Here is a 27050-nt window from a genome sequence, read left to right as displayed (position 1 = left end):
ATGTCAGATCCAACCACTCTGCCCTGCCCTCACACTAATTCTGAACCCCCACCCTCTGCTCCACCCCCAACCCACTGGACTTCAGACTTGCTCTTCTCTGCTGTGCTCGGCTTGGCCCCACCACAATCCACCCACAAGGGAGTCTTGACCCCGGACTCTCTGTCCAGACCTCACATGACCAGCCCCCAAGCTCCAACCCCACCTTCAGGCCTGTCCCCGCCCTACATGAATGGTACCACCACACCCACCCATCACAACCATGGTCCCATTCTCTTTGCTCCCACACTGTGATGGGTAGACCACAATGCAAAAGAAATAACATAAAAAATTAAATGCAAGTAAATCCAGTAAGTCCTGCCATGGAAGTCTCTAATCAAAACATAAAAGATAATAGGGTCAGAAATCCAAAATGAAGTCATGAGTAATGCAAACCTGACCAAGCTATTGGTAGAACTTTCACAAAAGTAGCAGAGGACTGATAATCATGTGGATGCTGCCATTACTAGACTAGACCTAATAGACAAGAAAATAAAAGGAGTCCAAACACTTTTAAAGGATATAAAGGAAAGCCAAAAAACGAGAACCTAATAAACCAGCTGGCTATGCTAAATGAATATATAAAGAAATGCAAGGAAGAATTCCAAGAAGCATCAAGAAAATCAGAAAGTGATGTGAAAAAGGAACTTGACAAAGGGATGGAAACCATACATAGAAAAGTAGTAGCAAATGCAAACCTAATTGAACAATCCCAAAACTCCTTAGAGGCTCTCAAGAACAGAAACAACCATGTGGAGGATAGAAACTCAGATCTGGAAGACAAAATAGAAGAAAAAATTCAAGAGTGCAAAAGTTTCAGTAAGTTCAAAAATTTCTGTGAACAGTACATGAGGGAAATGTGGGATACCCTCAAACATCCCAACATTCAGATCATGGAAATACCAGAAGGGGAAGAAATTCAGACCAAAGTCATGGAGAACTTATTCATCAAAATAATCGGAAAAAAAAAAATCATTCTGATTGTCTCGAAAGAAAGGCCTACCAAGATACAAGAAACTAATAGAACTCAAAACAGATTGGACCAGAGGAGAAACTCTCCAAGACATATTGTCATTACGACTCTAAACATTACATCAAAGACAAAGCCCTAAAAGTAGCTAGGGAAAAACATCACATTTAAAGGTAACCCCATCAGATTCACTTCAGACTTCTCCATGGAAGACTTGAAAGACAGAAGGGCCTGGAATGTAGCATGGCAAAGCCTTAGAACCTACGGCTTCCAACCCAAGCTACTCTACCCAGAAAAAGTATCCCTCATAATAGATGGTGAAAGAAAAATCTTCCATGACAAAACCCAACTTTAAAACTATATGAACACAAAACAAAATCTACAGAGAGTATTTCAGGAAATTCTCCACACAAATAATCAAGCTCAAGTACCTACAAGAAGCAGATCACATTAACCTAAATAATAGAAGGCACAAAAAAAACTTCAAAGTCCACAAAAGCACAAAACCACATAAACCAACATAATATGGCAGGGAACAAATCAAACCTCACAGTCATTACCCTAAATATCAATGGCCATAATTCATCCATAAAGAGACAAAAACTAATAGGATGGATCAGAAAATTAGACACCTCAATCTGTTGTCTACAAGAAACCCACTTCAACACTAAAGACAGATATCTCCTCAGGGTGAAAGGGTAGAAAAAGATATTCCAGGCAAATGGGAATAAGAAACAAGCCAGACATAGCCATATTAATATCAGATTAAACAGACTTCAAAACAAAACTTATCAAACAAGACAAAGGCCACCTCTTAATGATCAAGGGAACAATCCAGAAAGAGGATATTAAAATCATCAATCTGAATGCACCAAACACAGGTGCACCATAATTCATAAAACAAAACCTACTCAACACTAAAACAGAAATAACCACAAACAACATCATAGTTGGGGACTTCAGTACATCATTATCAACAATACACAGATCAGCCAAACAGAAACTCAGCAGGAACAAAACCATAGAACATTTAGACCTAATAGACATCTATAGAATATTCCACCCCAAATCCATGGATTACACATTCTTCTCAGCAGCACATGGAACCTTCTCTAAAATAGATAATATACTGGGTCCCAAAACCTGCCTCCATATATTTGAGAATATTGACATAATCCCCTGCATGATATCAGATCACAACACTATATTGCTAGAAAGTAATAACAAAATACCCAACAAAAATCCCATCAGCTACTGAAAACTGAACAATAAATGGGTAATGGGCAAAATTAAATAGAGAAATTTCTACAAATGAATGATAATGAGAACACATTGTACCAAAACTTATGGGATACAATGAAAGTGGTTCTTACGGGAAAAATTCATAGCATTGAATGCCTTCATAAGAAAGACAAAGAAATCCCAAATCAATAACCTAACCATTGACCTAAAGGCACTGGAAAAGCAAGAAGAATCCAACACAAAAAGCTCCAGATGGAGAGATAATTAAGATCAGAGAAAAAATTAAGGAATTAGAAACCAATAAAACAATTAAGAAAATTGAAACAAAAAGTTGGTTCTTTGAAAAAATAAACAAGATTGACAAACCACTGGACAATTTGATCAGGCAAAAAAAAAAAAGATGCACTGCAAATTAACAAGATTAGAAATGAAAAAGGAGAGATCACAACAGACATAAGTGAAATTGGGAGAATCATCAGGTCTTACTTCAAAAACCTCTACTGTACAAAATTGAAAAATATAGAGAAAATGGATAAATTCCTAGACACATATCATCTACCAAAGCTAAGCTCAGAGCAGATTAATCTCCTAAACAAACCTATCACACCCATTGAAATTGAAATGCTGATTAAAAAAAACTCCCCCAAAAGAGGAGTCCGTTACCAGAAGGCTTATCAGCTGAATTCTATCAAACCCTTATGGAACAACTGAAACCAGGCTTTCTCAAACTATGCCACACAATTGGAGATCAAGGAAAACTCCTCAATGCCTTCTATGAAGGTACTATTACCCTCATACCAAAACCAGGCAGAGATGCCACAAGAAAAAAAAAAAAAATCTACGGGCCTATTTCCCTGATGAACTTAGAAGTAAAGATCCGGAACAAAATCCTCACAAACCAAATTTAACAATGCATAGAATCCATTATCCACCGTGTTCAAGTGGGCTTCATCCCACGAATGCAGGGGTGGTTCAACATATGAAAATCTGTCAATGTGATACATCACATAAACAAAGCTAAACATAAAAAGACATAATCATTTCGATAGATGCAGAAAAGGCCTTTGACAAAATACAACATCACTTCATGATCAAAAAATTGGAGAAAGCCGGGTGTGGTGGCACATGCCTTTAATCCCAGCACTCAGGAGGCAGAGATAGGAGGATGGCCATGAGTTCAAGGACACCCTGAGACTACATAGTGAATTCCAGGTCAGCCTGAGCCAGAGTAAGACCCCACCTCAAAACAAACAAAAAAATTGTGGAGAATTAGCATGGTCAATTTATATATTAACATAATAAAGGCTAAATACAAAGCTCCCAAAGCCCAAATAATACTTAATGGAGAAGGAATTCCCATTGAGATGGGGAACAAGACAGCGGTGTTCACTCTCACCTCAGCTCTTCAATATAGTACTGAAAGTCCTAGCTCAAGCAATGAGACAGGAGAAAGAAATACAGGGGATACAGTTTGGAAAGGAAGAAGTCAAGTTAGCTCTATTCACAGATGACATGATTCTATATGTAAGAGACCCAAGAACCTCCATTCCAAAACTCTTAAAGGTGATAAACTCCTTCAGCAAAGTAGCAGGATATCAAATCAATGCACAAAAATCAGTAGCCTATCTATGTGCAAATACCAAAGATACCTAGAAAGAAATATGTGACAGTATCACATTTTCAGTAGCATCAAAAATAAAATAAAAAGCCGGGCGTGGTGGCACATGCCTTTAATCCCAGCACTTGGGAGGCAGAGGTAGGAGGATTGCCATGAGTTCGAGGCCACCCTGAGACTTCATAGTGAATTCCATGTCAGCCTGGGCTAGAGTGAGACCCTACCTCAAAAAAAAAAAAAAAAGAAAAGAAAAGAAAAGAAAAGAAAAGACCTTGGAATAACATTAACCATGGGAGTGAAAGATCTATGCAATGAAAACATAAAAACACTCAAAAAAGAAATTGAGGAGGACTTATTAAAATGGAAAGACCTCCCATGCTCCTGGATAGGCAGAATTAACATTGCAAAAATGACAATACTGCCAATGGCAATCTACAGATTTAATGCAATTCCCATCAAAATCCAAACATAGTTCTTCACAAACGTGGAAAAGTTGATCTCAAAATGCATATGGAAAAGCAAGAGGCCTCTGATATCCAAGCACATCCTCAGCAAAAGAAACACCTCTGGAGGCATCACCATACCTGATCTAAAGCTATATTACAAAGCCATAGTAATAAACACAGCATGGTACTGGCATAAAAACAGGAGAATAGACCAGTGGAATAGAATCGAGGATCCAGACTTTGGGTCAAGTAACTATAGCTACTTGATATTTGACAAAGGCCCTAACTATATAGGCTGACAAAAAAGACAGCATCTTCAACAAATGGTGCTGGACAGACTGGCTAACCATATGCAAGAAATTGCAACTTGATCCACACATCTCTCCATGCACAACAATCAAGTCCAAATGGATCAAAGACCTCAACATAACACCGAAACTCAGCTACAACCAGAAGAAAAGTTAGGAGGAACATTCCATGATCAACAAATGAGAAAAGACTTCCTAAACAAATCCCTAGTAGCACAGTATCTTAAACAATCACTCAACCAATGGGATCTTATGAAGCTGAAAAATTTCTTCACAAACATAAAGTAAGCCGAGACAATAGATTGCCCACAGAATGGGAAAAAATACTTGCTGAATATCCAACTGACAGAAGCCTAATTTCTAGAATCTAAAAAGTACTCAAAAACCTAAACACTAAGAAGTCAAACAACCCACTCACAAAATGGGGCGAGGAATTGGATAGGCAGTTCACAGAGTAAGAAATACAAATGGCAAACACATACCAAAGGAAATATTCATCATCCCTAATCATCAGGTAAGTGCAAATTAAAATAACTATGAGATTCTACTTTACCCCAGTAAGTATAGCAAACAACAAAAAAAATTAATGTTGGAGAGGATGTGGGGAAATAGGAACCCTCATCCACCATTGGTGGGAATGTAAGATGGTACAACCACGTTAGAAAGCAATATAGAGGCTCCTAAAAATTCTGGCTATAGAGTTACCAACAGACCCAGTTATTCCCTTACTGGGCATATACCCTAAAAGCTCCACACCTCAGCTCAGGGAGATTTTCTCAGCCATGTTTATAGCTGCTCAATTCATAATATCCAAGAGTTGGAATCAGTCCAGATGAATGGATAACGAAGATGTGGTATATCTACACAATGGAATTCTACACAGCAGTAAGGAAAAATGACACAATGGCATTTTAAGAAAAATGTAAGAGCCTGGAACAGCTTATTCTCAGTGAACTCACCCAATCACAGAAAGATAATCACTGCACAGTTTCACCCATCTACAGCTCCTAACTTGAATCTACCCAAGTCACCATCATACATACCAAGCACTTTGAGGACCAGACAATAGAGAGGGTGAGGAGGGAGGGGAGAGTAAGGAAGGGAGGAGGGTATACAAAATTGGACCCAAAAGGCAATGGTACCATAAAACTCTACATCCTAAAGTACAGACCAATTAGGTGAACCTCCACTAGGCCCTTAGATTTACCACCAGATCCACAAGGCCCTTGAGAGGGCATGAAAAAAACTGTTCATTATCTCTTCCTATTTCTGCTTCTCTCTCTCTCTATCTCCCTCCCTCCCTCTATCTCTTTTATATCACTTACATGGTTCTTCCTTCTCTTCTTGGCCCTGACCTGTAACTCCTGGTGCCAGCAGGTGGTAATCATCCACAATGAGCTTTTGATCACAGAGACCTACAAGGTTTCCCAAAAGAAAAAAGATTTATGTCAGAACGCTTGAGGACCCACCATAGGTTAGTGGTAAGACTTTACTGCTAAAGACACCATACACTGTTGGTGTGTAGCATGGAGTGACATGTCTGGAAGCTGGAAGGGAGTCAGTCCCCAGACAGTTAGCACATGTAGTGCCGGAAGCTGCTACCTGAGCAACTGGAGGATAAAGATCAATATCTGTCCAAGCAATGTATGGTCTATCTTACTTAGTAGCAAACAACCTGACATGATGCTCATACAAGTGCAATAGTGGTACATAGCCATGGTGGCAAACAAACTGCTCTCAATTTGGCTAACTGGTCTGCTCAGTGGAACAGAATCCATAGCTGGAGCTAGGAAATAAGTCAGAACCATATCCAAAAATGAGCCCACTTTCCACTAAACTATCTCTAAGAAACAATGGTTAACATATCTACCTGGTGTTAACTTTACTCTCTGTTGGAGAATCTGCTTCTCTTTTCCAGATAGATTAAGATCCTCAGGAGAGAACCACTCCATCATATTTCAAAAGGGCCCCAGCTGAAATGAAGAATAATTGGGGAAACATGCAAGTATGCTGTTTCTTGGCAATCTGGGAACCAGCACAACAGTGAAGGAGATAGACACAGAGAACAATCAACCCCTACCAAACCAGATATCCAAATACACAGAGGCACCCAAGATCTCAACATAGAAGCAGACCTAAAATAAACCCAACATGGCTCAGGGAAATTTGTGGGAGAGGGGGCAGAAAGAATGTCAGAGCCACATGTTGGGTCATGACACACAGAGACATTTCCTTCTACCTGAAACTAAAGGCTAACCCCACAATGCACAACTCATATACCCTAACAAGGGGGGTCCCGTTGGAGGGGGGAGGGCAGGGAGGAAGCTAACAATGGTACCAACTGGAATGTATTCACTGACTACAAAAATTAAAAAAGATAAAAAGAAAGAAAGAAAAAGAAATGCTGAGTGCAGTGCACAGCAAGGGTAAAGACAAGTCCTGTCTTGTCCCAGACAAGGGCAGACTGTGCAGGTGAATTGCAAAAAAAAAAAAAAAAAAAGAGGAAGGTCAGGCCAGGAGGCGAACAAGGAAAGAGGCCAGACATGGCCAGGATGGGCAAAGGAGGGTGAGGCATGGCATGTACCATGACAATTAAACACTGGCCAGCACAGGCCAGGCCAGGGGAAGGAAAAGGAGAATCCAGACATAGCCAGGGGGAATCAAGGCTAAGCCAAGCCAGAAGGAAGGATAGGGCAGGTAGAAGGAGGCCCAAGAAAGACAGGAGGAAGGCAATGTTGGACAAGGGAGGACAAGGCAAGTGCACAGATGAAGAAAGAGGAGACAAGGCTAGGTATGCAAATGTAACATGGATCACAAAGCCATTCAGGGGAAAGCAAGGCCAGACAAGGCCACAGGTAAGATGAAGCACAGCAGAAAGGTGGTGAGACAAGGCAATGTGGAAGGCTAAGACAGGAGACTAAAATCAAGGCAGAAGCAAGGGGTAAGGCAAGGCAGCCCTGTGGGAATGCAAGAGGAGAAGGCAGGCTCGGAGAGGGGAAAGACAAAGCAAGGACAAGCAAGACAGAAGGCAACGACAGGGAAGGGCATGGCCAGGCAAGAAAAGGAAAAAGGCAAAGTCAGGCCAGGCCAAATGCCAGGCAAGAGACCAGACAAGAAAAGGTGGAAAGTGAGGTAAATGCTAAGACACATAAGGCTAGGAGTCAGGAAAGTCCAGGCTGGATGGAGAAGGGAGAAAAGAAAAGGCTAGGATAAACAAGAGGAAAGGCCGGTGTGTATGTGGGGGGGGGGGGTCATCACCAATGAAGGACAGGAAGAAGCCAAGTCTAAGCAATGGGAAGGCAAGGGATAAAGTACAAGGTCAGGCCGAGAAAGAGAAGGCAAAGGCCTGCAAGGGGAGGGAAGGCCACCAAGACCGTATAGGAGGCCAGACCATGTGAGGGCAGAAGCAAGGCGAGACAAGGTAGGACACAAGGAGAAAGTGAAGGCAGGCACAAGGCACATTCAGAGGAACAGCCATGAGGCTAGTTAAGTGAAGACAAAAGCCAGCAATGTCAGGGGAAGGTATGGTCAGGCAAGATGGTATGCATGGCAACCAAGAAAACAATGCTGGTCTGGCAAGCCTGGGTGAAGGCAAGAGCCTGCCAGGCAGAAAGTAATGCCAAGCCATGCAAGATGGAATGAGATTCCAAGCCAGGTCCAGTGTGGGTCAAGGGGGAAGCAAGGCCAAGCTAGGCAGGGGAGATGTGAAGGCCAAACCAGATCAAGCCTAGGGGAAGGCATGACCAGGCAAATCCAGGAGAATCATGTTTAAGTTTGGCCAGAGATAAAACATGCTGAGTCAAGGTGGAACTCTGAGGCAAGGAAGATCACAGACCTCAAGCAAATCACAGTCCTCAATGTAAAAACCAGAATCTCTGAAACAGATATTGAAAAAAAGTAGAGAAAACACTTCAAGATATATCTGTATGGAAGGACTTTCTGAATAAATTCCCAATTATCCAGGAAATAAGACAAACAACAAATAGAACCTCATGAAACTAAAAAGCTACTTTTTAGAGCTAAGCAAACCTTACTTTTTAGAGCTAAGCAAACCATCAACCAAGTCAAGTGGCACCATATAGCCCATTTTGCATTGACCTCACTTCCTGGCCTGCCCACCTGACCTAGCCTGAGTAGAGACAGGAGAGGTGGTTGCACTTCCCAGCCACATTCCTCATCCCCAGGCACTAAGGAGTCCACACAAGGTCCAGGTGAGTGCTCACCCACTCCCTGTCTGCAAACATTCTTCTTTTGTCCTTTGACTACAGCCCAATCCATGTACACATGGATCAGTCCCATTTGACACTGACCTCACTCCCCACCTGCACTGCTGTGCCACACTTGAGCTGATTGCACTTTCTAGCCCCAGGCACTGAGTAGGACACTCAGGATTCAGCTAGGTACTCTGCAATCTCCACACTCCACCCTGACTGTACCCACTCAGTTTAGTGGGTACAACTACACCCATGCACAGTCAGATGAGGGGTCAGGCCCATGAGGTGCTAATCTCACACTGGTCTGCACTGCCCTTAGTAGAAAATCCAGAGCTGGTCACTCTACCCAGACTAGACCTACCTGAACACTGTACATACAAGGAGAAGCTTGTTCATTCTCCAATGTGCTCAGCTCACACTTATGAATAGACCATGAGCCCATGCCCACCTGATTCAAGAATGGACAGGACATGGGATCCATAAAAGTTGCTGTTGCTACATTCTTAGCCACGTTCTATAGATGGGCAAACTCCAATGCAGAGCACAGAATACAAGAAAAAACAATCCAAGATATGCCCAGCCTGTGCCTCAGTGGAAGTCTCCAGTGAAAATTGACAAAGAATTCCAAACTGCAGGGCTAGAGAGCTGGTTTAGTGGCATTTGCCTGAGAGGCTTAAAAACTCATGTTTGACTCTCCAGGTCCCAAATAAGCCAGATGCACAGTAACACAAGCATGCAATGTCACACATGTGCATAAGGAGGCACATGCATTTGGAGTTTGATTACACTGGATGAAGGCCCTGGCATGCCTATTCTCTCTTTCTCTCTGCTTCTTTCTCTCTCTTGCATGCACTCTCTCATTGTCAAATAAATTTAAAAAAAATAATTCTAAACTGCAATTGTGATAAACATATTCAGTAAGCTGGATGAGACCATAAACAAATGTCTGAATGAAATAGAAGAAAAACAAACAGGGTATTCTGGGTAAGATAGCAGCATAAGAGCCAAGCCAAACCAGCTTAGCAAAGGACTTAAGCAAAAGCATAGGAAAATGCTCCCTTCTTCTGAAAAGTGAAGCTGAATAGGTATTTTATTAGCCATAGAGGAGCAGCAGGAAAGACCAAGATCCAACAGAAAGGAGGAAAATGGCCAGAATCCCACTTGCTTGTAGCCCTGATCTGCACACCATCCCAGCACCACCTGAGTAGTGTGCTAAGCTACAGGACCAGAAACCAAATGAGGGATTTTCCAACCTCATCAGCCTCCTTGTGAAGTCAAGAAACCTGAAGGAAAGACAGTGGAGATCAGCTAAGGACCCGCTGAAAGATGTGGGACTGGCTAAGCAATTCCAGTGCAACTCCAGATTTCCTTCACCCTCCCATCCCCCAACAACAGAACAGCGAACCTCCAGATGCATTCTTCTTCCAGTGGCAGGGCACCCAGCACAGCTGATCAGAACACCAGCTCCACAGAACAACATGCAGGGATCAGGTGGGCCCTCAGCATTGGTGAGATTAGAAGCCACCCCAAACAGTAGCAAGGCCAACTGACAAAAAAGTACATAGGCCTGCATTGGAAGTGCTAATCTTTCCTTCCATATTAGGGGAGGTTATGGGCTACATATTCTTGGTTGGATTTACCATTCTTAAATAAGCTGTATTTTGGGGTTGACTATTGTTGCCTTTGATGTTTTCAGATTTATAGGGCCTTTGTCTTTTGCTTCTGCCATTATTGGGGGCAGGGTCTAATTCAGATCCAGGCTGACCTGGAAACCAATTCACAACAGAAATTTCAACCTTTAAACTCACCTGACAGAATTAATGTTGTAGAGCAACTCACACCCTTAGGGATTTTGGCATTTTAAGGATTTTGGCTGTTCTTTTTAATCCCCATATTTTCAAACTTAGTGCTGGCTTTTATTGAATGTCCATATTGCTCAGTTGATATTTAGAATTTGCCAGTAAATTGTCCCACCCAGCTCACTAGAATATTTGAATAGCAGGCAAACACAAAACCTAGGATTACTTCTGTCGCTGGATTGGAGTACAAGACCTACATGTAGCACCTTAAACTCATACTCTGAAGGTACATAAAGGTGGATTTCAAAATCTAAAACTACCACAGATTATTAGAAAACCCAAGCATCAAATTAACTCAGGATAGAAAAATCACAACATTATAATACAAGAAACACAGAGAATCAAGACATGCAGTCCCACCAATAATTATAAATCCATCAGAAATAGCCCCCAATCACACTATTTTAGAGAAAATGCTTGACAAAGATTACACAAAAATGATTTTATCTATACTCAAAAAAATCAAAGAAGAACTCAAAGGAATCAAAGAAGAAAACAAAGGAATTAAAGAAGAAAATAAACTCCTGAAGGAATTCTAAGAGAACTCAGGAAGCCATCTTACTGAAATAAGGAGGTCATTATAAGACATGAGTAAGGAAATAGAAATACTGAAGAAACACGAGGAAGAAATTCTAACTCTGAAAAATACATTCAGTCAAATAAAAATAACTATGGGGAAACTCTCACCAGGAGAATAAATGAAGGACAGAACAGACTACCTGAACCAGAAGACCAGATGGCAGATATTATACAGTCTAACAAAGAGAAAGTCAAGCTAACAAGAAGGTAGGAATGGGAATTTCAAGGTATCTGGGACACTATGAAAAGAGCAAACATAAGAATTCAGGGTATATATCACTCTACAATATCAAGCTACCATCAATCACGGGGTATAAGAGGGCCTACACCTATCATACTGTCTATCAAAAAAGTAAGTGTTATCTCAATTTTCCAGGTGCTAACTTACTCTCCGTTGGAGAATCTGCTTCTCTTTTCCAGATAGATGCAGATCCTAAGAAGAGAACGGCCCCAACATACCTCAAAAGGGGCCCAACTGAAACTAAGGACAACTGGCGAAATAAGCAAGGGTGATGTTTTCCAGTGAACCGGATACCAGCACAAAGGGGAAGGAGACCAACGCAGAGAAAAATCAACTCCTACCAAATCAGAGAGCCAGAGCCTCAGAGGCCCCCAACACCTCAGCACTGAAGCAGACCAAAAATGAACCCAACATGGCTGAGGGAAATTTTGCAGAAGAGGGGGCGGAAAGAATGTCAGAGTCACATGTTGGGTCGTGATTTGCAGAGACATTTATTATACCAATAACTGGGGGCTAACTCCACAATGCACGACCCATTTTCATTAACAAGGAGGGTCTAATGGGAGGGGGTAGATCACAGATGAGCCTAAATAATCATACCAAACTGCCTGTATTTACTGAAAAGAAAACTAATAAATTTAAAAAAAAAAGAATTCAGGGTATAACAGAAGTAGAAGAATTTCAATCCAGAGGCTTTAGTAGGCATTTTCAACAAAATCCTAGAGGAAAAATTTCCCCAAATTGGGAAAGAAATGCCAATGCATATACAGGAAGCTTTTATAAAACCAGACAAAACCTGGAAAGAACCTCTCCTCAACATGTTATAATTAAACTACTAAACACACAAACCAAAGTAAACATATTGAAAGCAGTTAGAGAGAAAAGTCACCTACAAAGGCAGGTTCATCAGAATAACAGTAAAAGCCAGAAGGGCTTGGAATGATGTATTCTAAGTTCTGAAAGATAACAACTGTCAACCAAGACTACTTTATCCTGCAAAGCTATCTGTCCAAATTATAGAGAAATAAGGATATTCCACAACAAAAATTGGCTAAAGCAATTTATGATAACTAAGCCATCTCTACAGAATTGCACTGAAGAGAAAGAAAAGCACACACATGAGGAAATAGGGGGGAAAATCCTATACTCAAAAACCATTTAAAACAAGCAAGTAAAGGGAAAATAGAAAGAACTACAAAATAAGAAGAATGTATATGTTTTAATAACTACTCTTACTATCAATGACGTCAACGCTCCAGTCAAAAGACACAAGCTTGTAGACTTGATTAAAAGGCAGGATTCTGCCATTTGTTGCCTCCAGAAAACTCCTCTCTCAATGAAAGATAGAAACTGTCTTAGGATGAAAGAATGGAAAACAGTTTTTAAGCAAACAGGCCTAGGAAACTGACAGGATATACTGACAGGATAGACTTCAAATCAATATAGTGAGGAAAGATAAAGGTCACTTTATAATGAGTAAATTAACACTCCAGCAGGAGGACATTACAATCCTAAACTTATATGCACCTAACCTGGGGGATCCCAATTTCATTAAAAAAAAAAAAAAAGCTATTAGGTCACAGATTATACCAAACAAAATTGTAGTGGGTTACTTCAAAACTCCATTCTCATCAATGGACAGGTCATTCTGGCAAAAAATAAACAGAGAGACATCTGGATTAAATGATGCCATGGAACAAATGGACCTAACAGATAGCTAAAGAACATTCCATCCAAATCATGCAGAATATACATTTTTCTCAGCAGCTCATGGAACATTCTCTAAAATAGACCACATATTAGGACACAAAGCAAGACCTTGGAAAAAGAAGAACAAGACAAACCAAAAGTCAGTAAATGGGAAGAAATCATAAAGATCAAGCCAGAAATTAATGAAATAGAAACCCAAAAAACAATTCAAAGAACCAATGAAACAAAGAGTTGGTGCTTTGTAAGGATAAACAAGATTGATAAAACCTTAGCATATCTGACCAGTAGAAAGAGAGCAGAGATGAATATTAATAAAATTAGAGAAGAAAAAGGCACCATTACAACAGATAACAAAGAACTTCAGAAAATTCTAAGGACATACGTTAAGAATAAATATGCCTCTAAGTTTGAAAATCTGAAATAAATGGATAATTTCCTTGATTTAGATGACCTACCAAAATCAAATCAAGATGAGATAAACCATTTTAATAGACCTATAATAAGTAAAGAGATCCAAGCAGTTATAAAGTCTCCCAACTAAAAAATGTCCAGGCCCATATGCATTAACTGGTCATTTTACCTCCAGCATTCAGCACCCCGTGGTAGCACATCCAGCAGAGCGGATCAGAGGTACAGCTGCACAGCACAACAAGGAGGGATCGAGGCAGGCACTCAGCATTGGTAAGATTGGAAGCCACCCCAAAAGGTAAGACTGCCAAAAAAAAAAAAAAAAAAAAAACAGGAACACAGTCCTCCTGCAAGAGCTAATCTCTCTTTCCTTGTCAGGGCAAGTTAAGGGGTATATATTCTTGGTTGGCTTTACCATTTTCAAATAACCTCTATTTGGGGGTTGAATTTTATTGCCTTTTGGGCTTTCATATATATTTAGGGCCTTTGTTTTTTGCTTCTGTCATTATTGGGGGCAGGGTCTGATCCAGATCCAGGCTGACCTGGAACCCAATTCAGAACAGAAATCTCTACCTCCCAGCTGACAAGATTAAGGGTGTAGAACAACATACACCCTTAGAGATTTTGGCTTTATATGACTATCTGTTTGTTTTGATCCTCACAATTACATACTTGTGCTGGTTTGTATTGACTGTGTATGCTCCTTGGTTGAAGTTTAGAATTTGACAGTAAATTATTCAACCCAGTCCACTAGAAAACTTGCTTAGCAAGCAAACTCCACACCTAGGATTACTGCTGTGGCTTGATTGGCAAACAAAAGCTACACCTGGCACCTTGAACTCATATCCTGAGGGTATATAGAGGTGGATTGCCATGTCTGGGAACACTGCAGATAAGTAGAAAACCTAAGCATCAAATCAATTCAGGATGCAAACGTTGCTACAATGTAATACAAGAAACTCAAAGAAGCAAGACAATGCAGTCCCACCAAAAACTATAAGTCCATCAGAAGTGATCACCAATAAAACTGTTTTAGATGAAATGCCTGACAAAGATTTCAAGAAAATGATGGTATCTATGCCCAAAGAAATCAGAGAAGAAATGAAGGGAATCAAAGAAGAAAACAAAGGAATCAAAGAAAAAAACAAACTTCTGAAAGAGAACACAGGAAACCAGCTTAATGAAATAAAGAGGTCATTACAAGAATGGGTAAGGAAATAGAAATGCTGAAGAAACCAAGCTGAAATCCTGACTCTGAAGAATACAGTCAATGAAATAAAAAATTCTGTGGAAAGTCTCACTAGTAGAATAGATGAAGGACAGAACAGAATATCTAAATTAGAAGACCAGGTGGCTGAGCTAAGACAGTCCAACAAAGAGAAAGACAAGATAATAACAAGGTATGAATGGGAATTTCAAGATATGTGGGACACTATGAAAAGAACAAACATAAGAATTCAGGGTATAACAGAAGAAGAAAAATTTCAATCCAGAGGCTTAGTAGGTATTTTCAACAAAATCATAGAAGAAAATTTCCCTCAAATTGGGAAAGAAATGCCAATGCAAATACAAGAAGCTTTTATAACACCATTCAAAATCTGGAAAGAACCTCTCCTCAACATGTTATAATTAAACTACTAAACACACAAACCAAAGAAAATATATTGAAAGCAGTTAGAGAGAAGCAAGTCACCTACAAAGGCAAGTCCATCAGAATAACTGCAGATTACTCAACACAAACTTTAAAAAGCCAGAAGGGCTTGGAATGATGTATTCCAAGTTCTGAAAGATAACAACTGTCAACCAAGATTAATTTATCCTGCAAAGCTATCTGTCCAAATTGGTGGAGAAATAAGAACATTCCACAACTAAAACAGGCAAAAGGAATTTATGACAACTAAACCAGCTCTACAGAAAATACTTGAAGAAATTCTCAATACTGAAGAGAAAGCTAAACACACACAGGAGGAAATAGGAAAAATAAATAATAAACCACACTAAAATAACAATCAAAACAAACGAGTAAAGCGAAAACAGGAAACACTACCAAATAAGAAAAATGGCGAGAACAAATGCATACCTTTCAATAATAACTCTTAACATCAATGGCCTCAATGCACCATCCAAAAGACACAGGCTTGAAGACTAGATTAAAAGGCAGGATCCTGGCATTTGTTGCCTCCAGGAAACTCCTCTTTCAATAAAAGATAGATACCACCTGAAGTTGAAAGGATGGAAAATGGTATTTCAAGCAAATGGGCCTAGGAAACACGTAGGGGTTGCTATCCTAATATCTGGCAGGATTGACTTCAAACTAACATTATTGAAAAAAGATAAAGAAGGTCCTTTTATACTGACTAAAGGAACACTCCAGTAGGAGGACATTACAATCCTAAACATATATGCACCTAACATGGGGGTGCCCAGTTTCATCAAACACTATTACACTTAAGGTCACAGATAACATCAAGTGCAATTGTAGTGGGAGACTTCAATACCACACTCTCATCAATTGACAGATCATCCCAGCAAAAAATAAGCAGAGAGACATCCAAATGCTGCAGAATATACATTTTTCTCAGCAGCACATGGAACATTCTATAAAATAGAGCATATATTAGGATATAATCAAATCTCCACGATTATAGAAAAATTGAAATAATCCCTTGTACTCTATCTGAACACAATGGGATTAAACAGCAAATCAGCAACAAGAAAAGCTACAGAGCATACAGAAATTCATGGAGACTAAACAGTACACTAGTCAAAGATTAGTGGGTCATTGAGGTAATCAATAAATTTATAAATTTATAGAATCAAATGATGATGATAATACAACATACCAAAACCTTTGGGACACAATGAAGGCAGTCCTAAGAGGGAAATTTATGGCACTAAGTGCCTATATTAAGAAATTAGAGAGTTCACAAATAAACAATTTAATGCTCCACCTTAAGGCCTTGGAAAAAGAAAAACAAGGCAAACCAAAAAGCAGTAGATGGGAATAAGTCATAAAGATTATGGCAGAAATTAATGAAATAGAAAACAATCCAAAGAAACAACAAGATAAAAAGTTTGTTCTTTGAAAGGATGAATAAGATTAAGAAACCCTTAGCAAATCTGACCAGAAAAAAAACAGAGACAAAAAGTAATAAAATCAGAGATTTAAAAAGCACCATTAAAACAGGTACCAAAGAAATTCAGAAAATTATAAGGACATACTTTAAGAATATATATTCCTCTAAATTTGAAAATCTGAAAGAAATGTATGATTTGCTTGATTCAAATGACCCACCAAAATTAAATCAAGATGAGGTAAACCATTTAAATAGGCCTATAACAAGTAGAGAGATCCATGCAGTTAGAAAAAGTCTCCCAACTAAAAAAAGCCATCTAGATGGATTCACTGGCAAATATTTACCAGACCTTCATGGAAGAACTAACACCAATGCTTCTCAAACTTTTTCATAAAATAGAAAAGGAAGAAATTCTACCCAACTCCTTCTGTGAAGCCAGCATCACTCACATACCAAGACCAGGCAAAGACAGAACAAAAACAGAAAACTACAGACCAATCTCCCATATGAACATAGATGCAAAAATTCTGAACAAAATATTGGCAAACAGAATACAAGAATATATCAAAAAGATTATTCACCCCTGCCAAGTTGGCTTTATCCCAGGGATGCAGGGATGGTTCGACATCTGCAAATCAATAAATGTAATATATCATATAAGTGGTATGAAGGACAAAAAGCACATGATCATCTCGATAGATGCCAAAAAGGCATTTGACAAAATCCAACATTATTTTATGGTAAAAGTATTATAGAAACTGTGACTAGAAGGAACATATCTTAACATAATAAAAGCTATTTATGACAAACCTACAGCCACCATAATACTAAATGGTGAAAAACTTGAAGCTTTTCCACTAAATACAGGAACAAAACAAGGGTGTCCACTGTCCCCACTTTTATTTAATATAATACTGAAAGTCTTAGCTGTAGCAATAAGGCAAGAGACAGTCATAAAGAGGATGTAAATTGTAAAGGAAGAGATCAAATTATCACTATTTGCAGATGGCATGATTCTATACATAAAAGACCCTAAAAACTCTACCTGCAAACTGTTAGTCCTGATAAACACTTAGCAGTGTAGCAGAATACAAAATAAACAGACAGAAATCAGTAGTTTTCCTATATACTAATAACATATGTGCAGAGAATAAAATCGGGGAGATTCCCATTCACAGTTGTCTCAATAAATAAATAAAGTACCTTGTAATAACTTAACTAAGGAAGTGAAGGATCTCTGCAATGAGAACTTTAAAACACTCAAGTAAGAAATTGCAGAAGACACAAGGAAATGGAAAGCTATCCCATGTCCTTGGATTGGAAAAATCAATATGGTGAAAATGTCAATCTTACCAAAAGCAATCTACACATTTAATGCAATTGCATTAAAGTTCTAATGGCATTCTTCACAGGAATAGAAAATAATCCAAAATTTCATTTGGAAGCACAAAAAAACTCAAATAGCCAAACAGTTTTGAGCAACAAAACTAAGGCTGGTGGTATCATCATACCCAATTTTAAGCTATATTACAAAGCTATAGTAACAAAAACAATATGCTACTGGAACAAAGATAGCCATATAGGTCAATGGAACAGAATAGAGGACTAGATGTTAATATAGGCAGCTACAGCCATCTGATTTTTGACAAAAAGGCCAAAAATATTCATTGGAGAGAAGACAGCCTTTCAACTAGTGGTCTTGGGAAAACTGGATATCTATATGTAGAAAACTGAAAATAGATCTTTCTTTCCCCATGCACAAGAATCAAATCCAAGTGGATCAGGGACCTTCCTATCAGACATGAAACTATGAAATTGCTAGAGGAAAGGTAGGGAGAACCTTCAACATATTGACATAGGAAATGGCTTTCTGAATATAACCCCAATTGCACAGAAAATAAAACCACTAATCAACTAATGGGATCTTATGAAATTATAAAGCTTTTGCATAGCAAAGGACACTGTGAATGGAGCAAAGAGACAACCTACATAATGGAAGAAAATCTTTGCCAGTTGTAACTACACATCTGACAGAGGATTAATACCCAGAATATACAAAGAACTCAAAAAAACAGAACAATAAGAAATCCAATAACCCAATCAAAAATAAATAAATAAATAAATAAATAAATAAATAAATAAATAAGCTATGGAGCTAAATAGAGAGTTCTCACCAGAAGAAATACGGATGGTATATAAACATCTAAAAAAGTGTTCTACATAATTAACCATCAAGGAAATGCAAATTAAAACTACCTTGAGATTACATCTCTTTCCTGTCAGAATATCTACCATCAAGAAAACAAATGACAATAAATGTTGGCGAGGTTGTGGTAAAAGGGGAACCCTTCTACACTGTTGGTAGGAATGTAATCTGGCACAACCATTGTGAAAATTAGTGTGGAGATTCTTGAGAAAGCTAAGAATAGATTTGCCATATGATCCAGCTATAGCACTCCTAGGCATATATTAATGACTCTTCTCACTACCTTAGAGATACTTGCACAACCATGTTTATTGCTGCTCTATTCATAATAGCTAGGAAATGGAACCAGCCTAGATGTCCATCCATAGATGAATGGATAATAAAGATGTGGTACATCAAAACAATGGAGTTCTATTCAGCAGTAAAGAAAAGTGAAATTATGAGATTTGCAGGGAAATGGATGGATCTGGAAAGGATTATACTAAGTGAGGTGACCCAGGCCCAGAAATCCAAACATCATATGTTCTCTCCTATATGTGGATCCTAGCTACAAATGTATAGACTTGTGTGTGATCTGGAACCAATAATCAGTAGCAGAGCCCCATAAGCTAGAAAAAGACTATAAGGGAAGGAGGAGAGGGAAGGTCCTAAGAGGATGGTATTGTATGTATGTAAGAAGGAGAACAGATTATAGGGAGGGGAAAGGCCTAAGCAAGGTCATGGGAAGAGATTTTATAAAAGAAAGGTGGGGGAGAGGGTCAATAAAATTCAATATATTCTGAATAAGACATATGAAATCAAGTTGGTGCTGAACAGATAACCTTCTCCCTGTAGCCCAGCCAACTGAAAGGTGGAAAAATCTGCACTCTATGCAATCCTATGTGAGACAGAAGTCATTAGCAGTGAAAACAGTGGAGGGAATATGATCCTGGTACTGAAAACCTAATCAAAAGCCTATGGCAGGAGAGGTCATAAGCCTTAGGGGTATAAAGCCTACTCTTGTCTAGATAAATGCATATATTACTCTCACCAGTATACCCTGAAATCACTGTACTTAATGTTCATACTCATATATTAATGTTATTCTCACTTATGTTTAAAAAAGCTTCTCTTTTCAGATGGGGATGGCCACTGGGATAACCCAAAAGGCAACACAGTGCTGAGAAGAAGGGATGGAGGAGTGTCCAGCACTGAAACATCTCACATGCTCCAAGGCTCAGGGTCCGTTGTGGAAGAGTGGCAGAAAGGATGTAAGAGCCAAAGGCAGGGTACTACTCCCTACATCCCTGCATACATATGTTCAGACAGAACTTGGCCTTGATATCCAAGACCTCGCAGTGTCTAGCAGTACCCACACAAGACCCTCATAATAGGAGAAAAGATGATGACATCAAATTAAAAGAGAGACTAATGGACAGAGGGAGGGGATATCACAGAGAGCAGGGGTATGAAGGAGAAAATGGAGGAGGGGAGGGGAGGGAAGGAATATACCATGGTTTGTAGTCTGTAAAGTATAGAAATTGTCAATAAAAATTACACATAATAAAAAGCACTTAAAAATTGCTGAACTAGAAGGAACCTATCTTTTTCTTTTTCTTTTTTTTTTTTTTTTTTTTTTTTTTTGTTTTTCGAGGTACGGTCTCATTCTAGCCCAGGCTCACCTGGATCTGGAATTCACTATGTCGTCTCAGGGTGGCCTCAAACTCACAGTGATCCTCCTACCTCTGCCTCCCAAGTGCTGGGATTAAAGGCGTGCGCCACCACTCCCGGCTCTAGAAGGAACCTATCAATGAACCAACAACAATCATATCAGTGAAATTGAACAGAATACACTCCTAAAGCATTCAGTTTTTTGAAAGCAGGCTTAACTTGATTGAAGAAAACATGAGAATCCTCAAAAGAGATATGAATAAATTGAAGGTAAGTCAAGAAATGGAAGATCTCAACAACTGGTTGATTAAGCTTAACTAAGACTTGGTAAAATTCAAGAATGAACTCTAAGAAGAATCAAGAAAATCAGAACTGAAACTTAAATTATACCTCCAAAAATAAAATAAACACTATGCAAAATAACACAATAGACCACAAAAATCAAATAGAACTTATAAAAACATCTCTAGAACCCCTCACCAACAGAGACACTTATGTGGAAGGCAGAACCTCTGACCTGGAAGATAAGACAGAAGAAAATGATCAGGAGGCCAAAAACTTTGCTAAGTTCAAAATATCAAGGGAACAGAATATGAGGGAACTGTGGGACAATTGAAATACACAAACATCTGGATCATGGGCATACCAGAAGGAGAAGAAGTCCAGGCCAGAGGCATAGAGAACATATTCAACAAAATTATTGAGGAAAATTTTCTACAACTCTCAATATAGAGGCCTATCCAGATTCAAGAAGTCTATAGAACACCAAACAGACAGAACCAAAGAAGAAAGTCTCCAAGACACATCGAAGTTAAAACTCTTAAGAAAAACAAAGAGAAAGTGTTAAAAGCAGTAAGAGAGAAACAACTCACAACATACAATGGCAATCCCTTCTGAATTCTATCAGATTTCTCAGTGGAAACCCGGAAAGCCAGAAGGGCATGGAATGGAACACTTCAAAGTCTGAAAAACTATGGCTTCCAACCCAAGCTACTCTACCCAGCAAAAGTATTCTTCATAATAGATAGTGAAAGAAAAACTTTTGATTAGAAAACAGTCAACTCTATGATTATATAAACACAAGGCCAAACATTCAAAGAATACTTGAGGGTATAATACACACAGAACAGACAACCAATCTCAAGAGCCACTGAGAAGAAGATAACAATAACCAAACTTGACCAGGCTCAAAATAGTACAAAACCTAAGAAAGCACCAAACCCCATATAAGATCGTATCATGGTAGGGATTAATTCAAACATCACAGTAATAACCTAAAATATTAATAGTTTCAACTCACCCATAAAAAGACACAGGTTATCAGGATGGATTTAAAAAAAAATGGACCCTTCTATCTGCTGTCTTCAAGAAACCCACCTCACCACTAAACATAGACACCTCCTCACAGTGAAAGGTTGGAAAATGGTATTCCAAGAAAATGGAAATAAAAAAAGCAAGCAGATGTTGTTATATTGATATGTGATGAAATAGACTTCAAACCAGAAGTAATAAAAAAGGACAAAGAAGGCCACTTCTTAATCATCAAGAGAATAATCCAACATGAGCACATCACAATAACAAATATATATGTGCCAAACACAGGTGCTCCACCATTTATAAAGCAAAACCTACTTGGCAATAAAACAGAAATGAACACCAACACCATCATAGTTAGAAACTTTAATACCCCACTATCATGAATAGACAGATCATCCACGCAGAAAATTAACAGGGAAATAATAGGGCTCAGCAACATCATAGATCAACTAGACCTAATGGATATCTACAGAACTTTCTACCCTAACTCTACAAAATACACATTCTTCTCAGCAGCCCATGGAACCTTCTCCAAAATTGACCATATATTAGGCCATGAAGCATGCCTTCATAAAGTCAGGAAAATTGAAGTAACTTCCTGCATCATGTCAGATCACAATGCTTTAAAGATAAAAATTAACCATAAGAGACCCACCAAGAACTCCACCAGTTCCTAGAGACTAAACAATACACTTTTAAATAATGAATGGGTCATGGAAGAAATAAAAAGGAAATTTTAAGATTCCTATAATTGAATAATAATGAAAACACAACATATCAAAACTTATGGGACACAATGAAGACAGTCATAAGAGGAAAATTCATAGCCCTAAATGCCTTCATTACAAAGACAGGAAGATCCCAAATCCATAACCTGACTGTCCACCTAAAGGTGCTGGGAAAGCAAGAAGAATCCAACCAATAGAGCACAAGATGGAAAGCAATAATCAAGATTAGAGCAGAAATTAATGAATTGGAAACTAAGAAAATAATTTTAAAAATCAATAAAATGAAGAAATGGTTCTTTAAAATATAAGTAAACAAGATCGATAAACCCTGGCAAATTTATCAAGCAAAATATGAGAAGTCTGAAATTAGCAAAATCAGAAATGAAAAAGGAGAGATCACAACAGACATCAATGAAATTAGAATGATAGTCAGGGCATAATTCCATATCCTCTACTCCACAAAATTAAATAACCTGGAAGAAGTGTATGAATTCATAGTCACAAACCACCTTCCAGTACTAAATGCAAAGAAGATTAATCTCCTAAATAAACCTATCACATCCATGGAGATTGAAAAGGTAATCAAAACCCTCCCCCCAAAGAAGTCCAGGATCAGCTGAATTCTATCAAACTTTCATTGAAGAACTGAAACCAATTTTTCTCAAACTATTCTGCATAATTGGAGACAAAGGAATCCTTCCTGACTCCTTGTATGAAGCTAACACCATCCTAATACCAAAACCAGACAGAGATGCAACAAGGAAAGAAAATTATAGGTATATGTCCTTAATGAACTTAGATACAAAGATCCAGAAAAAAAAAATATTCATGCAAACTGAACTCAACAATACATCAAAAGCATTATCTACCTTAATCAAATAGGCTTCATCCCAGGGATTCAGGGATGGTTTAACATATGGAAATCAGTCAACGTAATACACCACATAAATAAGCTAAAACATAAGAACCACATGATCATCTCAATTAATGCAAAGAAGGCCTTTAGCCAAAAACACCACTTCATGATCAAAACACTAAAACAAATAGGCATGGAGGATTTATATCCCAACACAATAAAGGCTATATATAAAGAGCTGCTAAAGCCCAAATAATACCTAATGGGGAAAAACTCAAGGAGTTCCCACTGAGATTGGAAACAAGATGGGGTGCCCACTCTCACCACTGCTCTTCAACATAGTAATAGTAGTACCAGCCCAAGTGTTGCAGTCCGGTTCGCATTGCTGGTAGAAATCACCCAACCAAGAGCAGCTTCTGGGAAAAAGAGATTTATTTTGGCTTACAGGCTCGAGGGGAAGCTTCACAATGGCAGGGGAAAATGATGGCATAAGCAGAGGGTGGACATCACCCCCTGGCCAACATAAGGTGGACCACAGCAACAGAAGGGTGTGCCAAACACTGGCATGGGGAAATTGGCTATAAAACCCATAAGCCCACCACCAACAATACACTCCCTCCAGGAGGCATTAATTCCCAAATATCCATCAGCTGGGAACCTAGCATTCAGAACACCGAAGTTTATGGGGAACACCTGAGTCAAACCACCACACCAAGTAATAAGACAGAAGAAAGAAAGAAAAGGGATTCACATTGGAAAGAAAGAAGTCAAGTTAGCCCTATTTGCAGATGACATGATCATATATGTAAGTGACCCGACAGTCTCCATCTCAAAACTTCTAAAGGTGATAAATTCTTTCAGCAAAATTCCAGGATACAAAATCAATGCACAATAATCAGTAGCTTTTCTAATTGCAAAGGAAAAATACACAGAGAAAGAAATCAGTGAAGCTGTTCCATTTTCAATAATAACAAAATAGAATTAAATGCCTTGTAATAACACTAACCAAAGATATGAAAGACCTTGATAATGAAAACATACAAACACTCAAAAAACAAATAAAGGAGGACTTGAGAAGATGAAAAGACCTCCCATGCTCCTGGATAGCTATAATTACTATTGTCAAAATGGTGATTCAACCTAAAGCAATATACAGGCTTAATACAATACCAAAAAAAAAAAAAAAATCCAGCATCATTCTTCAGAGATTGACAAAATGATCTCAACATTCATATGGAATGGCAGAAGGCCTCAAATATACAAACATATACTCAGGAAAAAAAAGCTCTGGAAGTATTACCACAGCCTATATGAAGCTATGTTACAAAGCCATAGTGACAAAAACAGCATGGTATTGGAATCAAAACAGAAACATAGACCAATGGAAAAAAACTGAGGACCCAGGCCTTAAGTCAAGTAACTACAGCTGCTAATGTAGACTGGAGAAATAACAGCATCTTCAACAAATGGTGTTAGACAAATTGGAAGACCCATATGTACAATAATGAAATTAAACCAAATCATTTTGCCACACACAAAAATTAAGTCCGTATGTATTAAAGACCTAGATATATGACTTGAAATTCTTTAACTACTGGAAGAAAAAATAGGAGACACTGTCCATGATATAGGAATGGGAAAAGACTTCCTAGCCTAGGACATTAAAGAAGAACTCAACCAATGGGATCTCATGAAGCTAGAGAGCTTTTTTTTTTTAATTTTATTTATTTATTTATTTGAGAGCAACAGACACAGAGAGAAAGACAGATAGAGGGAGAGAGAGAGAATGGGTGCGCCATGGCTTCCAGCCTCTGCAAACGAACTCCAGACGCGTGCGCCCCCTTGTGCATCTGGCTAACGTGGGACCTGGGGAACCGAGCCTTGAACCCGGGTCCTTAGGCTTCACAGGCAAGCCCTTAACCTAAGCCATCTCTCCAGCCCAAAGCTAGAGAGCTTTTGAAGAGAAAAACAAACCAAGCAGAGCCAATAGATTATCCACTGAATGGGAGAAAATATTTGCCAACTATATCAGAAGCCTAATATCTAGAACCTCCCAAGAACTCAAAAAACTAAACAATAAAAAATCAAAACAACCCTCTCCAAAAGTGGGGTAGAAAACTAAATAGGGAATTCTCAGAAAAAGAATTAAAGATGACTAATACACACTTAAGAACAGCTATAACTATTAGGGAAATGCAAATTAAGACAACTATGAGATTCCACATTACCCCAGTAAGGATCACAAGCATTAAAAAATTAAGTGAAAACAGAGAGCCTGGCGACTGTGCGGCAGGCAAAGCAGGAGGAGGGCATGCGTGCAGCGCCTGGGGCCGGAGACCCGCTCTGGACACTTGCTCTCTGCTGGTGTCGCCCGTAGCGCCTGGACCGTTGACTCGCGACGCCAGACCCCAGTTCCCTCCGGCTCGGCCCGGGAGCCTCAGGCCCAGCTCCTGCGGCGCGATGGGAGGATGAGCGGCAGGCGGGAAGAAGCAGCCGTGGAAGCCGCAGCTGGCCAACCGGGTCCTCAAAGTGTCGGTGTGGAGCAAGGCGCTATGGAGCGACGCGGCCTGGGGGGACAAGGATGAATTTTTAGATGTGATCTACTGGTTCCGACAGATCATTGCTGTGGTCCTGGGTGTCATTTGGGGAGTTTTGCCCTTGAAAGGGCGTTTAGGAATAGCTAGATTCTGCCTGATCAATGCAGGAGTCCTGTACCTCTACTTCAGCAACTGCTTACAGATGGATGAGGAAGAACATGGTAGCACATGCGAGCTCACAAAAGAAGGATTTATGACATCTTTTGCCTTGTTCGTGGTCATTTGGATTATTATTATTTTTTTTATTTGAGAGTGACAGACACAGAGAGAAAGACAGATAGAGGGAGAGAGAGAATGGGCACGCCAGGGCTTCCAGCCTCTGCAAACGAACTCCAGACGCATGCGCCCCCTTGTGCATCTGGCTAACGTGGGACCTGGGGAACCGAGCCTCGAACCAGGGTCCTTAGGCTTCACAGGCAAGCGCTTAACCGCTAAGCCATCTCTCCAGCCCTGGATCATCTTTTACACTGCCATCCACTACAACTGATGCTGCACAGTCCAAAGGAACCTTGTAATTACAGCACAGAAACGTGCTCGGGGCATCCTGCCATGTGGAACCTGGAAGACCCTCGTTTCCTGACCAAGAATCAGTGTGTTGGGCATCAGTGTTTTCTGCAAGGGTTGTGATCCAAAACTTTTCAAACAACCATCCACCTTTGGGGAAGCATTTCTGAATTAGTCCATCACCAACCGTTTTTTCTTGGATACCATCATATAACAACCATTTGCCGAGTGGAGCTGTTGTTTAATTTGATGCACCTCTGGATCCGGATGAAACATTAAATAGTCATCCTTGGTTAAAAAAAATAATAATAAGTGAAAACAAATTCTGGTGAGGATATGGAGAAATAGAAACCCTCATTTTCTGTTGGTGGGAATGTAAGCTGGTGCAACCACTGTGGAAATCAATATGGAGACTTCTGAAAAAGATGAATATAGAGTTACCAACAGTCACTGTTATTCCTTTGCAGGGAATTTACCCTAAAAGCTC

The 27050-nt window shown here is 39.3% G+C and overlaps 1 protein-coding gene across 1 annotated transcript; it reads left to right on the top strand.

Moving 5' to 3' along the window:
* On the top strand, window positions 1-26546 carry LOC101603575 (respirasome Complex Assembly Factor 1-like). The gene is made up of 3 exons (XM_045141240.1): window positions 1-232; window positions 25942-26281; window positions 26510-26546. Exons 1-3 carry the CDS (start codon window positions 1-3, stop codon window positions 26544-26546), a joined length of 609 nt encoding a protein of 202 aa, XP_044997175.1.
* The last annotated feature ends 504 nt before the right edge of the window (window positions 26547-27050 follow it).

This window comes from Jaculus jaculus, unplaced genomic scaffold, assembly GCF_020740685.1.
Source record: "Jaculus jaculus isolate mJacJac1 unplaced genomic scaffold, mJacJac1.mat.Y.cur mat_scaffold_34_1_3701052_arrow_ctg1, whole genome shotgun sequence".
Lineage (NCBI taxonomy): Eukaryota > Metazoa > Chordata > Mammalia > Rodentia > Dipodidae > Jaculus > Jaculus jaculus.
This window is presented reverse-complemented; position numbering and strand designations above follow the sequence as displayed.